The 15,248-nt window shown below is 38.8% G+C and overlaps 2 protein-coding genes across 3 annotated transcripts in view; one reads left to right on the top strand and one right to left on the bottom strand.

Annotated features, from left to right (window-relative positions):
- Positions 1–293: 293 nt before the first annotated feature.
- Positions 294–7,180, bottom strand: FUZ (fuzzy planar cell polarity protein). The gene is made up of 11 exons (XM_081970060.1): positions 6,881–7,180; positions 5,904–6,025; positions 4,376–4,460; positions 3,941–4,009; positions 3,434–3,538; positions 2,793–2,990; positions 2,614–2,709; positions 2,053–2,159; positions 1,814–1,884; positions 1,569–1,670; positions 294–623 (listed from the first exon to the last, which is right to left on the bottom strand). The coding sequence occupies exons 1-11, from the start codon at positions 6,980–6,982 to the stop codon at positions 418–420; spliced, it is 1,263 nt and encodes a 420-aa protein (XP_081826186.1). The 5' UTR covers positions 6,983–7,180; the 3' UTR covers positions 294–417.
- Positions 7,181–7,296: 116 nt separating this feature from the next.
- The window catches only part of MED25 (mediator complex subunit 25), a 28,809-nt gene continuing 20,857 nt past the window's right edge, over positions 7,297–15,248 (top strand). The window contains exons 1-3 of one of the 2 annotated variants that reach the window (XM_081932303.1): positions 7,297–7,412; positions 8,589–8,734; positions 13,922–13,967. In XM_081932303.1, the coding sequence (XP_081788429.1) occupies positions 8,598–8,734; positions 13,922–13,967 (183 nt within the window). In that variant the 5' untranslated portion in view covers positions 7,297–7,412; positions 8,589–8,597. The other variant, XM_081932302.1, reaches the window with a different exon arrangement.

Below are 15,248 nucleotides of genomic sequence, written 5' to 3'. Positions count from 1 at the left end.
TCATGGTTAGGGCTAAGACTGGCCCAAGCACCTTTCTTAGTGTATAATATATAATAAGTTATAGGAGATAACATTATGTTAGTGCATAATGTTCATTAAATTATGGGAGACAAAATTCTTACCAATGTTAAACACCTGGAGAATAGAGACCAAAGACTAGTCATCACCTACAGCTGTATTAGCTGTAATGCCTCCTACTTACATAAGAGGGTAGAAGAATTGAATTGCATTGAATTATTCACTTTCTCCTGTTTCTGAAAGTATTTCCATAAATTCAAAATCCTTCTCTGCAGCCTAAATCATCATTTGCACAGAGAAAATTTCATTACAACATTTGAATGAAAATATGTCATTCTAACATACTGAGAGGCTCTAGCTCGCCAGTCCAAATTTCATCATCGAGTTCAACAAGATAAGTCAAAAGGCCGAATCTTCAGCTGTGAGAGCCTGTAGCGTGCAGGTTGCTAAGGATCGTAAAGCAAAGGTAGGTACATCTGACTTCAAGATTAAGAAGAGCTGGTGCTGCCTCCCATGGATAACATAGGCTTTGTGTGTAGTATAGACCATATAACAGTGCTGAGGACAATGGGTAAAACCAGCATGAAAGTCCTCCTGCAGAGGGACTGGGAGAAAAGAAATATTAATGTATTCATTTATTTATATCCACCCTATATAACTTTTACAAATAATTCAAGACAGTAAACCTATCCAACATATTTTCCTCCTATTTTCCCCACAGTACCCTGAGATCTTTTGATTATGTTCTACAGGAACCTCACAGGTTTGGTATAAATGCTCCAAAGAAATGCAACAAAAAGTTAAACTCTGGGATTTATTACTAGATACTAAAAAATGCTGCTATTTACTCTAAAAATATTTAAACTTTCAACTATTTTAGGTTTTTCCCCCAATATTTTTATTTTTTATATTCTTTATACATATCACTGGTGAGTGGTGTGGTATCTGAGTATCATACATTTCAGTACAGATAAACATAATCTTATTACTCCTAAATATTACATTTCATTTCCATTATTTCATATTATTTATACATGCCTTTTGTTATCATACTTCATTTCTAAACCTTCTTTCTGTCCTTTTGTATATCTTAACATATTAATATATTACTATCATTCCCCTCTATTTTCTATCCCTATTTTAACTTTTTTCCTCCTTCATATCGTTATAATATTCAAAGATGTGTTTTTCAACTATTTTGTTATTCATGTTTCCTTAATTAAATCAGAATTTCATCCTTCATTCTTCCATTATTCAATATCTCCGTATATAGTTTTAGTACCAATCACAATCATGTATACATTTAAAGTACTTCTATTCAGGCTCTTTCCAATTCTTCAAGCCATATAATTTTACTATTAATAAACATATTTATATTAATAAACTATTTTAGTTTTATTAAATAATATATATATAGCACAAATTGGGAAATATCTTAGTGCCTATTGATTCTTTTAGCCACTCAGGACTTCTTCCAATTTTTATGAATAGTCAGACGTTTAAAAGCTCAGTGTGCAAATATTTTTCTCAACAGAAAGATGGGAACATACCTGTGTTTTCTTCTTGCTTCTCACAAGGAAAGTATAAGGAAGTAACTAAAGCATAGAAAGAACGGAGGGCACAAAGCCGATTCTTCATGGACATTTCAGATGCTATATGAAGGAAATCAGAATGAGATTTTAATAGGCTATCCTTTTATATACCATAAATTGTCAGCTTTATGACTTTCATAATTACTAAAATAGAGGAAGTTCCTAATTTGTTCTCTCCTAGTACAAGAATGTATGAGTTATACCTTCAGTTGAAGCCCCCTCAGGTTGCACCGTAAAGAGGCTTTTCCTTTGGTCTTGATTAATTAGCAGTAACCTGTAAAAGATGAGACCATGGCTTATATCTTGGGAAATAATGGTAAAAGTACTGCCCCTGAATGCCTCAGGAGACTTTAAAAAGTGGACAGAAGGTGGTTTAACAAACACTGAGTCCATATCCTAAATGAAATTAGTTTCTTGGACAACCCAGAAATTTGAAGCTCACCCCAGGATACCAGGAGAAAGGACAATGCCAGGTGGTAGGCATCTGGCAGGGCCTCTGGCAGTTGTCTTCAGCAGATCCAGCAGTGGTTGCCAAAATTGATTAACTAGCTGTGGAAAGAAAGAAAAGTTCCAACAGACATTTGGCCCCAACTTCAAAGATCAACAGGTGTTTTACTATTTATATGCCCCTTAGGCAACCCCAGCACGCTGAAATCATACCACTGAAACAAATGACCACTATTGTTGATTTTAAAGGGTATGAGTGAGAGCAAAAGTTACCAAGAAATAAAATGCTCCCATTCCCATCCTTAAAATCCCCAAAGTCAATTGAAAAATATTATCACACCTTTCACCCAGAAATTTGGGGGCTGCATTATGGCCATTAATCTGAAGTAGCTGCACACTACTGACTTCAAGCATGCCTCCTCCATTAAACCCAGCATGCAAATCAGCAATGGCCAACAAATAAAATAGTAAATTTAATCAACAGATGGACCAACTGTACTTTAAACTGCTCTTCTAGATAAATAGTTCAGACACATTTGAAAGACAGCACACAGACCTCATCAGTCAGGCACTGTAAGGAGGGATTAGGCCCACAGAGCAATACTATTTCCATATCAGGCACAAGCTGAAAGGTCAGGAAACGGTGCGGAACCTACTGGAGCAAAGGCACAGGAAAAAATTAGAAATATGGACTTACATATCCTCATTTCCTCTTCAAATTTTTAACCTGCTCACCGTGGGACTGCCTTGGGGAAGGTAAACAGGCAGATCGCGGGAAGTATGTGGAGGAAGGGAACGTACAAGCCACACCAGCAGCATGGCTTCTGGGGCTGCAAGTTGCCACCACTGTTCAGTTGCACATAAGATAAGACTGCCCACAAGTAAGCAACCAAACCGGGATTCTGCTGCAGAGGCAAAGGCTTCTAGGCATTCCTGGAGCAGGAAAGAACAAGACAGCACTAAGATTTGTTTCTAATTCTCCAAATTACCCTTATCTTTCAATTTGTAACATTCATTGTTATGAGATGTAAAACACGATAAGATGCAACAAATAATTTTAGAGTGGGCACTATCAACACTTCCTTTACTTCCACTTAAATCTTTTTGGGATTGAATAGCTAATCCCAAATCCAGAAAAGTTGTTGCTTTGGCAAGGAAGCAACAACAGATGTAAAATGTATGTTCATGCCTGAACTAAAGCATCAGGTTTGAAATACTTGACATGTCTAAGTTAATTTAAAGTAAGTCTTTTGATGGAGAAATTGTTCATAAATCTATTTTTCCAGGTATTTTCCATCAGCTTTCAAAATCCCAGTCTGAAAACTGAATGTGTTGAGACATACTGAAGGAGGGAAGAGAAAATTAGATGGTCTCACCTGCAGAATTGTTCTGGAGGGCATCACAGCACATTCCACACACTGGGTCAGATCAGCAGAGCTATTACCTGGCTCCAGGAAGCTGTCAATCAGTTTATAACATGACTAGAGAATTGTGCAAGAAATAATAAAATGGCAAAGGATTAAAATATTCCCAAACGTTCAGTTTATTAGGCAATGAAATGAGCAGTAAGAATTACTACTAATTCACTTCTTCTATTGCTAGTATTTCTTGATAATACAGGCCTGCAGAAGACATAATTGCCTCAAGCTAAAGGCAGGTGGTTTCAAGGGCAAAGAGTAGGCTAAAATGTTCCTCTATATAAGATTAGATATAAAAGCCTCTCAACTGACCAAAGAGTCTGATATAGAAAAAAAGGAAACATTTCCTAAAAATGAATCCCAAGTAAAAATTCCTCTGCAGTCCACTTTCTTGCCTTCCATTTTCATATGATATACATCTACTCCTCTCTCCACAATTCTAGTGACAGTTGGGTCAGACATTACCTTTAGATCCTTTTTGAGACGTTCAATGTTGCGAACATTTGTTAGTTCCTCCAAGCCCAGTACTAGTACCTGTATTAAAATACATCATGCCATTCAAATGTAGAAACAAGCCCTTGGGGAATTGGGTGAGTTTAGAAGGGAGAACAAGAGCATAGAAAGAAACTTTCATACTTATCCTAAATACTACAAACTTTTCTTGTAAAAATAGACTAGCTGATCTTCTATATTACTAGAAAAAGAACCTCCAGGTACATCACCATTTAATTCCCCATGATGAGAAAAATCTGGCTTGTATAGGCTCATGATTTGTAACCATGTGCACACACAGTATATATGAACATATAAAATAATTGTTTTATTTGAAATTATTTTTTTGCCCAATGGACTAGGTTTATCTTCCAATTTCCTTTACAGAGATCATTTTTGATCACTCACCATGGCATTGAAAACATTCTCAAGAAGCCTTCCAAGACTGAAGTCACTGGCATCTTCTTCTGAGGACAAGACAATGAGGGTGATACTGGGAACAACAAACAAAAGAAAAATTGAAGATAGTGTCTGAGTGCAAACTATTTACAGCAGATAGACCGAAAAATATATTTCCCATATTTTGCAAGTTTTCAAATTATGTAGAAGAAATCCAATATTTCATCAAAGCTTACTAGAACTTGAAAATCATTAAGAATATATAAGATAGCTGCAAGAGATTGATAATTTCTATGAATACCCTCAACTCAGCTGGAATGTTCAGAGTCAGTAAAAACTGCTTTGTGAAGTACAAAAGAGAATTTTGTTAGAAATTGTCTTGTATTTCCCTCTACTCCCCGAAGTGTGTTTATAACTCTGTAAATAGGAATTTGTACCTCAAGTTGTTTTTTCTTCCTTCATTCCAACTTTTCCCATTTTTATACTGTGTATTTAAGAGCTCTGGAAATCTAGAAACATATTTAGTTGAAAAGATGAATAAAAACTATTGATGTGTCCCAATCTGCTATGTTAATCTGAAATAGTTGGAGGAATTTTTCTTCATATAAAATACATTTTGAAGATTAATAGAACTGGAGAATGAAATAAGGTTCCCAGTTTACTCTTGTTTTCAGTTCTTTTCATTTTAACCATTCTAGTTTAGAACAGAAATCTAAAAGAAAGACAGCATAAATGTATCTTGAAATGGCAAGAATAAAGAACAAATTTCTTAAACCTAGCCCTTTCTAACTCCTCCTCCTAAACTGAAATAATTGCACTTTGGTGAAACATATTGCAAAACGAACCTTCCTGAACCTAAACAATCATGAGAAATGAAAGAAAAAGCTTTCTCTAGCTTGTCTTACCATGCATTAAAAGTTATAACATCAATATATGTCAGAATGCCTGCTTCAATAAGGCTGCCCAATGTTGTATCATGAACGAATGGGATATCCAATAAAGAAAATAAAACTGAACTGTGGGTATTTGTATATCAGTGTTTTGATTTTACATTATTCAAGACAGAAGTAGTTATGTAACAGTCAATATTCCAGAAAATGAATATTGAGTACCGTTAGGATCATGTATTGTTATTCCACATAATTCAATAGGCATTAACAGCCTACTGCGCATATTTAATTCCATATCACAATTTTCTGCTTCAAGAACTTGAACTGGCATGGAGAGGTCTAGAACACTTTATACTAAGAGAAACTCAGGAATCCAGAGACAATGAAAAATAATTGATTTGTATTGGATAAGGATATCTACCATCTTGATTATCAGCAGAAGGTTTTAGATATCTGTTGCAATTACAGAAGCACTGAAGTTTTCAATATTCTAAAATTATTGATGCTAAGGACATAATTTATAAAACCTGACAGATCTTTTAATTCTTGTAAAAATTAGCCTATATGCATTAATGCCTATTGAAGAAACTGACCACCTGCTAGCAACACGGCATCTTGTGGGCATACATATTCCTGATTCTGCATACCTATTATGAAACACTTTCCACATCACGTGAGTATTCTCTGTACGGGCTGCTATCAGCTGGACATCTAAATTGGAACCAAACATATGAACCCCGTTCAGGGAGCCAATTACAGAAAAGGGTAACTGGAGGAGAGGACGAGATAAACATTAGTGTACTATTCATATAAGAACATATGAAAATACATTAGACAGCCAGACAATTGAATTATCTATTTAAACTGAAAACAGTTTTCCAAAATATTTAGCACCATTTTTCCTCACTTTTCTTAACAGATAACTTTTAGCAAAATGGATTAAGGCAGAGCACTTGCTAAACCAGACATATCATTTTTCCCACCCTCATAACCTAGATAACTAGCTTTTTAAATTTTATCATGCTAAACTTTAAAAACTTTAATTTTAAAGAATCAAAGGAAGTGTTTTAGCACTGTACTATACTGTTCCCAACTAAACTACGCAACATGTTAGATTGTTGGATTAAGGTCAATCATTATCTTCTCCCGACATGCAGCATTTTGGCAAGCATATATTTTCAATAAAAGAAAATATATGTAGCTCAGAGTTGGAACGACGGAAGTACTTGTTGCTCTTTGAGTTTAGTAGTTTGGTTGCAAATTCCATTATCCAACTAGATAAGGTCATCAGTGCTGGTGAGTGTGGGGTTTGCTACCCGTTTATATACAATAGCGTGCCCTGCCAATGTTGGTGGGGGTATATATTTTTTCTTCGATAGTTCTTTGATTAGGATATTGTTTTCTGCTTGATTGTTTGCCTGATGTTAATGCGTGCCTATCTGAGTGTTGGCTTCTGGAGAACATGGCGCAAACACCAAATTCATCACTACTGATGATACTTAGTTGGGTAACTGAAAGCAAACAATCCTGCTCAAAAGGCACCGACACTACATAGTACAAGTATTTCTTAAAACAAAGTGATTCGCTATCAATTGGAATGAAAAGCAGGATGGACGCCTCTCACCTGCTGCTTTGTAGACCCTCCTCTGCTTCTACAGTATAAGGGCACGCCACTACTGGCGGTAAGGCACAACAAGGTCACGGAATTCTCCGCCTCCTCCCACATTTTGAGCCTGGCAGCCTTTTTCCACAACTGGACTGACAGCGGGAGCAACTCTACCGAGACTCTAGCAAGACTCCGCTGTTTCTATTCCTTTTGCCTATCATTCCGCACATTTCCACTCTCGGGACTCATTGGCGCCATATTGAGTAATCCACGATATGACGGGATGTAAGCAGAGGCGATGCTATGGTAACAAGTGCGATCATGCATGATTGGTTCTTTTCTTCTTTGCCCCCTCCCACCTGTGTCTGTGATTCGTTCACTCTTTACGGGGAGGAAGGGGGTGAGTAAAAGAATTCTTAATTATCAAAATAGAATGAAAACTAAATTGATGACTGTTTCCTGTGCGCATGCGTGCCTAAGCGGACCTGAAGGGAAGCGTTTCCTGCGGCTGTAAAAGAAGAGAACCCTAGAAGCCGGATGTCTGTTTCGGGTACGGAGATGGGGAAGTGCAGATGGGAGGAGGGAGAGAATTCAAAGTGGTAGAGGCATTTATTGAAGTGTGGAGGGGAGGGTGAAAGAAATTCCGAGTGCGAGGCACAAATAACCTTCCTCCTTCTCCATCGTCTCATTTGAGCAAAGCCAAAACAACACCCTTCTCATTTCTCCTTCGTGGCTTTGGTTTTAATAAATTAAGCTTTGAGAGTAAAATCAGAGCAAGCAAAGTCTAAGCTGTAGCGGAAGCAATATTTGTTTTTAATTTTCTTAATTTACGGGACTCATAACAACTAAAGGGCGTGGCAACTAGCTAGTGGCTTTCAGAATGGCTCTTGATCGGAGTAGTAAAGGTGAAGAATAAGAAAGGGTTGCCTTCATCCTTTCTTGGAGGCTTCCTATAAGTATCTGTTAACTGCTCTGGGAATTGAATGTTGGTCTAAATCAGTGGTAGTCACCTGGTCCGTACCGCCCACTATTGGGTGTTCCAGCTTTCATGGTGGGCGGTAGGGGTTTGCTGTAACTCTGCTTTATAAATTTTATAAAGTAAAGTTACTTCCCTACTTTATAAATCACCATTACTGTGGAACCGGTGGGCGGTAGAAAAGTTTACTACTAACAGAGATACAAAAGTGGGTGGTAGGTATAAAAAGGTTGACTACCCCTAGTCTAAATCAACTTTTCCCAGAACCTCTACAGAGTGAGGGATACTGGAACTGATTTGTTGCAGTTCTGGCTGGAAATTAGATAACATTAAGTATGGAGAATGATGTTTTACAGATCTTTCTGAAGTATAATTCTCATTCATGCCTCATAATTTTCGGTTCAGAAGGCTAGTTCTTCTGGGAGTTATAGTAAAGCAACGTATAGAGATAAAGCTTTGGGTTGCAGGAATCTTTTATTTTGAACTAATGGGGGATGTACTGCCCATTGTAGTCCATTTTGTCTCTTCTGTATGCTTTCATTCCACTTTTCATTTATTAGTCTTCTACTTTTCTTGTTCTTTCACTTATCTAATGTAAATAATTTTCTTATCCAGAAATAATTCACTTACGTTGCACAGCATTTAGTCCTCTTTTAATACTGAATAAATACTAAGAAGTCATTTATTTCAACTGGCTTTTGTCTTTAATATTTTGTTTTACTACTCTTCTATGTTTTCACCTCATGTTAGCTGAAGGAGATGGTGGTACCAATGCTGGACATGCCTGCTCAACCTATCGGGATGGTTGCTGATGTTGTATTCGTTATTGAAGGCACTGCCAATCTTGGGCCTTACTTTGAATCTTTGCGCAAACATTATCTTCTTCCTGCAATTGAGTGAGTATTCGTAGTCTCCGGATACCTTTTGTTTCCCTTGATTTGTTAGTGGAGGCTGTAGGTAGAAAACAATGCTAGTAATATGTGATTGGCTGTTATTGTGTTTTGTATATACAACTTGTGTTCTGACTTTAGTAAGCCTATGTATCATGATTTGTAGAAACTCTTCTGATGTTGGAATATATTGGAATAAAGTTGGTAGTAAAACAGAGGACCTATTTTTTTTCCTAGATGAAAAAAAGAACTTCAGTCATATAAAAAGAATAAACTTCTAGATTCCAAATGCTGGAGTCTCAGGGAAGAAGAAGATACATTGAAAATAAAATGAACATTCCTGATTAAGCTAATAATCCCAAACTGATGTTAGATTCACAACATTTAAATTAAATAAAACAATATGTGCAGTGTCAAAATAACCAGTACCATAGCCAAGTGAGGAAGTCTTCTCATGTAGCAGATACTGAGCTTTCCTGCTATATGCCGTGCAAACAGTTCTAAGCCTGTAACCTAATCTGAGCCAACTATCTTGTTAACAGTGTTGAAGTTTCTCCAATCAACTCCTTCCGTAAAAATTGGGACAGTGTAATATTACCTTATATCCCTCAGATAAGAAAATATTTTCAGGTAGCACTAAAGAGTTTTTGCAATTTATTCTCAACTCTATCAAACTGGCAGATGTATTAAATAACTCAGCCAGAATACCATTTATGCACTTCAATTACTTCAATGTAACCTGAGCAAGATAATAGCAAAAAATCAGGTATTAGGTTTTATCTATAAAGCCCTGCATGATATAGAGCCGTGATGGCAAACCTAAGTGGCATGCAGAGCCATTTGTCAGGGCACGTGAGGCGTTGCCCTGTCAGCTGGGCAGCGCGCATGTATGCGCTGGGCAGCTGACTTCGGCCTTCTTTTGAGGCCATTTTTTGCCCTCCGGAGGCTTCCCTGAAGCCCCCAAAGCTCAGAAAACCGGCCCTACAGGCAAACCGGAACTTCAGGAACGGGCTTCCAGGTTCCCTGTAGTTCCATTTTTCACTCTCCGGAGGCTTCAGGGAAGCTTCTGGAGGGCATCGGGGGGGGGGGGGGGGGCGGTGGCAAGGTAGGCTGTTTTTGCCCTCTCCAGGTTCCTAAAAAGCCTTTGGAGCCTGGGGAAGGCGAAAATAACGCTGCAAAAGTGGGGTAGTGGTGTTGCTGATTGCGCACATGCACTGGGGAGGGATCATGCACCTAGCATGGGTGTGGCACGCCGGCACACGACCCCCCTGGGCTCCCCCTGCTTTTGCCACGGCAGCCAAAAAAGGTTTGCCATCACTGATATAGAGCCAGATTATTGAGGGATTGCCTAGCTCCCCAAAGATCTGCTTAGGGCGCTCTGGGTTGCTTCAATTAAGCAATGACCTCTCAAGAATCCATGAGAGTGCCTTTTATGTAGCAGTGCCTGCCCCCTGAAACAGAAATTTGGACCATCCCCTTGAGATCCAAATGGTCCCCATAACTGTTTAGAAGAGATGTGAAGACCTGGAGTTTCATTCACCCAGACCTTTGGTGAGGGAAAGTAAGACCATATACTTGTGATGTCTCCCTTGGAGGCTGGCTCCAGAGAGGATGAGCTTATTCCTGGCACATCAGGAACTGGGTTAATTAATGATTCTGACTCTGTTGGCTGAAAGATTTACGAAGCGCTTCGACTGGGGATAGTACACAGGTTAGTGAAGAGGAGGAGGAGAGCTGTCTTCTGTGTTAGATCCCCAATAGCATGCAAGACAGAGAAAAGAGCAAAGGAGATCTGCCAGATTACTCAGGAGAAGGCCTCACCCATCTTGATGGGCTGCACCAGACAGCTATTTATTACGGCAGCCAAAGGGAGACCTTGCTAGGAACAATGTGTTTTGTTTATAGCTCTGTGTGTGTTTGTGCTTCCTGCTTGACTTTATGCCTTGGAGAGACTAAACTCTTGTCAAATGAGCTCTCATGGATGTACTTTCAGGTTTTTTTGGTGGCTCTAAGTTTGTTTGGTGGACTTACTTGTCGGAGCAACTTTCTATTATTTTATGGACTATTGGCCATCGCCTTGCGGACTAATCTTGATCTGCTTGTGGCTGGAGTTATTTGGGACACTTCTGAGGCAGGGTGAAGGGGACTGCTGGGTAACATTAATAAACTCTCTAACACACGCAAGTGTGTGTGAGTATGTGGGGCAGCACAATGCCTCATTATACTTGCTTTTATCTTTATGTTTTATTGATTTTTTATTATTGTGATCTGCCCAGAGTCATTGAGAGTTGACCAGTGTACAATTAGTATAGGTCAGTGGTGGGCAACCTTTTTTTTCAACTGAGCCAAATCTCGCCAAAACCATGATTGAAATTTATTTTGAGAGCCACATTTTTAAAACCGAAAATACATAGGATGGTACACTGTTTTTAGTTTCAATAAACTCTGGCATTTGAAGCACGCGAGTCTTAAAGCTGTCAAGTTACAAGATCCTTGCATCCCTAACCCTTTAGGAAAAAAAAACCCAGGGATCTTCAAACCTGACAGCTTGAAGACTTGTGGACTTCAACTCCCAGAATTCTGAGAATTGAAGTCCACCAAGGGCATCAATCATATTAGCCCAGGGATCTGCAAAATTGGCTCTTAAGACTGGTGGACTTCAACTCCCAGAATTCTGAGAATTGAAGTCCACCAGTCTTAAAACAGCCAACTTTGCAGACCCCTGTGTTAGCCCAAAGCCTGGTGCTTGGCCTTGCTCCCCCATTGGTGGAGCCCCAAGAAGCGAGGAGGGAGAAAAAGAGACGGAGGCCAAGGAGCTTCCCCCCCCAGCAAAAATCTAACCGGGGAGCCGGGCAGTAGCAAATTAGCCAATCATGCGAGGAAAGCGAGGTCTGACCGGGTGGGCAGCGAAACTCCAGGGCTCTCTGTTCTAATTCCCCGTGAAAACTGTTGCCTCTGAAGCGTTTGCTCTACTGTTTGAACCTTTAAGCGCCCCTTTCCCTTTTTTCTTTTCGACCCACAATGATTAGGGAGGATCCTGAAGTCGGGCGGGGATGAGAAGCGAGGAGGCAGAAAAAGAAATGGAGGCTAAGGAGCTTCCCCCCCCCCGCCCCCTCCCAGCAAAAATCTAACCGGGGAGCCGGGCGGGCAGTAGCAAATTAGCTGATCATGCCGTGTGGGCAGTAGATCACACGGCGTGATCGGCTAATTTGCTACTGCCCGCCCGGCTCCCCGGTTAGATTTTTGCTGGGAGGGGGCAGGGGGGAAGCTCCTTAGCCTCTGTTTCTTTTTCTGCCTCCTCGCTTCTCGTCCCCGCCCGACTTCAGGATCCTCCCTAATCATTGTGGGTCGAAAAGAAAAAAGGGAAAGGGGCGCTTGTTTTGAAGTGCCTGAGAGGAGGGAGGGGAGTGGGCGCCCGGCACACAGAAGAGCCGCATTAAAATGTGTAAAGAGCCGCATGTGGCTCGCGAGCTGCGGCTTGCCGACCACTGGTATAGGTCAGTGATGGCAAATGTTTTGGGCTAGTCATGTCAAAAATTCAGAAAATGTCTACTTTGACTCTGCTGCAGGTTAACTCTTATATACCACCCTATAGCAGAAAGGCTTTTCTGCACCTTCTGTCCAAATTTTCTGCTCTCCTCCAGATCCTACGCTCCAGAACCTCTGAAAATTGCACAAGAGAGCTCCTGCAGGGCATGTGGAGCCATAGAAAAATCACCTGAGAATGCTTGCATGGTTTTCAATTGCCTAAGAGCCTGCCCAAAAATAAACCCCTCTTGTGTGACGCCCAGAGGCCTTGCATGTCGCCAAAAATTGCATGGTGTCTCACCAGGGACAGTCATTTTATCAGTTTGTCATTACTGCTACAGTTACATAAAAATGTGAAATCACAGCTGCCAGTTCTTTAGCTGGTATTGGCCTTCATAGACATCAGGTTCTCAAGAATCTAGATTGTAACGTATTGGCATATATATGTGCATATCCAAACAAGCTTTTTTAATTGACAGATGGAAAATCTGTCAATATGCAGATTTTCTGTGTGCTGCCCAAAATTTTTGGTAAGGCACATATTATGCCAATAACCACTGAGACAACCGCAGTCATTCTTATGCCATAATCTTTCAATTGCGATTTTCAGAACTTAGTATTTTTCATCTTCAGTTGTTTTTCTTCTACTGTTGCCTGGTGTTGCCACATTGATTACGGCAATACTTTCTTCTTTCTAATTACAGTTAAATTTTGTGTCATGAGCCAAAGTTTATCAGTATTTAGAAATAACAATTTAATCTGTTCATTTTCTACTACTTTCTTAACTCTCTGTTCCCACCAATTTCTCATTAATGGCAGATGGTAATTTTTACAAATGGTCCAGTGAATCATTTTCGCTACAGTGCCATGTTGTTTATATTCAGTTTGTGCAATCTTCTTGCATAGGTTGAGTATGATTTACCGTTTCTTCTACCTCTTCACACAATGTGCAGTTTGAATCATTTGACAAATTTTCAATTCTGGCTTTGATTGCATTAATTCATATAACTTGCTCTTAAGCAGCTAGAATCAAGCCTTCCATTTCTTTTTTTTTAATCTTCCAGTTGTAAGCCATTGCCAAGTTTATCTGTCTTCCCCTCGATCTTTTGTAGAAAGTGATCATGTAACGTTTTCCCTTGCCAACATTCTGTACTTTTTCATTACATAATTTTGATATTCATATTTTGTTTCCTGCACATTCAGTGAGTTAAATTTTAATATGTATCAATGCCTGTTCTTGGTTGTCTTTTCTAATCAGCTAATGCATGCTTTTTTTCTTCAATACTTTGTTTGACTCAAAGGAAGCCTGTGCCTCCATTTCCATAAATTTATTCCAACAATGTATTGTATCACAGGTTTAGTCCAGGTATTAATCGCTTTGATCATGTTTCCACAATTCAATTTTGTCTTTAGCAGTTTTATCACCCTGGGTATATTCTTTACTAAACTTACTTTTAAGTGCCCCATGCTTGATATTATCTAATTATAAAATGTCCAGAAATCTGATGGCTTCTGGTAATTTAGTCATTTGGTATTTCGATTCCATTACTGTTTGCAATTTTACCATAATTTATTATCATCATCATTGAATTTCTGGTGCCATATTTATTTAGGATAGCTTATTTCTCCTTTTGTTTTCTAAGGATTTCTTCTTTTCATTTTCAGGTACTTTAATGGTGGTCCTCCAGCTGAAACAGACTTTGGAGGAGATGTGAGTGTGAAAATATTTTTGAGATTCTAAATTAAATAAAAAAAGTGCTGTCTGCTAAGCAGAGAAGTGGGCTTGAAAAGCCTTTCTCAATTCTACGATACAGGAAAATGTATTCCCCAGAAAAATAAATAGGGGGAAACAATGGTCTGAGAATAGCCAGTGCCATTTTGGTATACAATAGGCCTGTGCAACCATGCATTCATTCCCCAAAAAGTATATGAGAATTGAAACATAGTAACTATATCTAACACCTTAGATGCATTTGTATTTCTGCACATTCTAATGCAGTCTTTTGAATGCAATGTAAATCATATTGTGGCACTCATAAAAAATGTCACCACCTGACAGGACCTGTTTTTATAACCATTTTTGCAGTATTTGTTAAGTGAATGCCATTGCTGAAAAGTGAATCCACAATTGTAAAGTAAAGCCATTATTCATTATCGGCCATTTTTGCAGAAAATCAGAAACAAATGCCAGGTTTTGGTAAAAATTTTTATTAAACCTGATCACATGATCACAGGACCCTGCAAACAGAAGGAAAATAATTTATTGTTTCCTGTTATTGGGAGGTGCTGAAGAGAGAGAAGAAATATTCTTTGTCTGGATATGGGAAATTCACTGCGAGTGGTCATTTTTTAAATGGTGGAGGTGATGTTGCTTTGCCTTTTTTTTTGGCAAGTTTCTGACTAAAAATAGTGTAGGATTTGGAAGTTTTCTGAGGTGCTGAGATGATTCAGATCTTGACCTAGACATATTTGTTTGCAAGAATTCTCGTATATTTTTCATATATGCCTGTTGCAGAAGGAGATAAAAGGTAGAAAGGGACTTTTTCAGTATATATTACATCTTTGAATAAAATACTGATAGTTTATGTCATAGTGAAGTCATTTTGAATACAGTAATTCCCACTTGTATAACTGAATAATAAGGACTACTAAGATCATAATTCTTAGATTATCAGAATTATAAGATTCAGAATATATTAAACTGCATCCTTACAAATTTACACCATATTCTCAAGTATTGCGGTTTGCATGTTGATGCCAGTCAATTGACAACCTAGACTGGTGCTACTGTTTATGACAGGGGTGTCCAAACTTGGCAACTTTAAGACTTGTGGACTTCAACTCCCAGAATTCCCCAGCAGAGCTGGCTGGGGAATTCTGGGAGTTGAAGTCCACAAGTCTTAAAGTTGCCAAGTTTGGACACCCCTGGTTTATGAGAAAATGGTATATTGTATAAATAGAAGGTGGTATATTCTTCTTGGTTATAGGAAGG

Source organism: Natrix helvetica (genome assembly GCF_964273705.1).
Source record: "Natrix helvetica genome assembly, chromosome: Z".
Taxonomy (NCBI): Eukaryota; Metazoa; Chordata; class Lepidosauria; order Squamata; family Natricidae; genus Natrix; species Natrix helvetica.
Note: the sequence above shows the minus strand (reverse complement) of the source record. Positions and strands in the feature narration are given on the sequence as shown.

Bases quoted from the DNA above. Each gene is read 5' to 3' on its own strand.
- FUZ (XM_081970060.1), bottom strand. From the start codon at position 6,982: ATGTGGGAGGAGGCGGAGAATTCCGTGACCTTGTTGTGCCTTACCGCC. The intron at 1,885-2,052 runs GTGAGCTTCAAA...CATCTTTTACAG, and splicing joins CTTTCTCCTGGTATCCTGGG to GTTACTGCTAATTAATCAAG. The intron at 1,671-1,813 runs GTATAACTCATA...TCCTTCATATAG, and splicing joins TGAGGGGGCTTCAACTGAAG to CATCTGAAATGTCCATGAAG.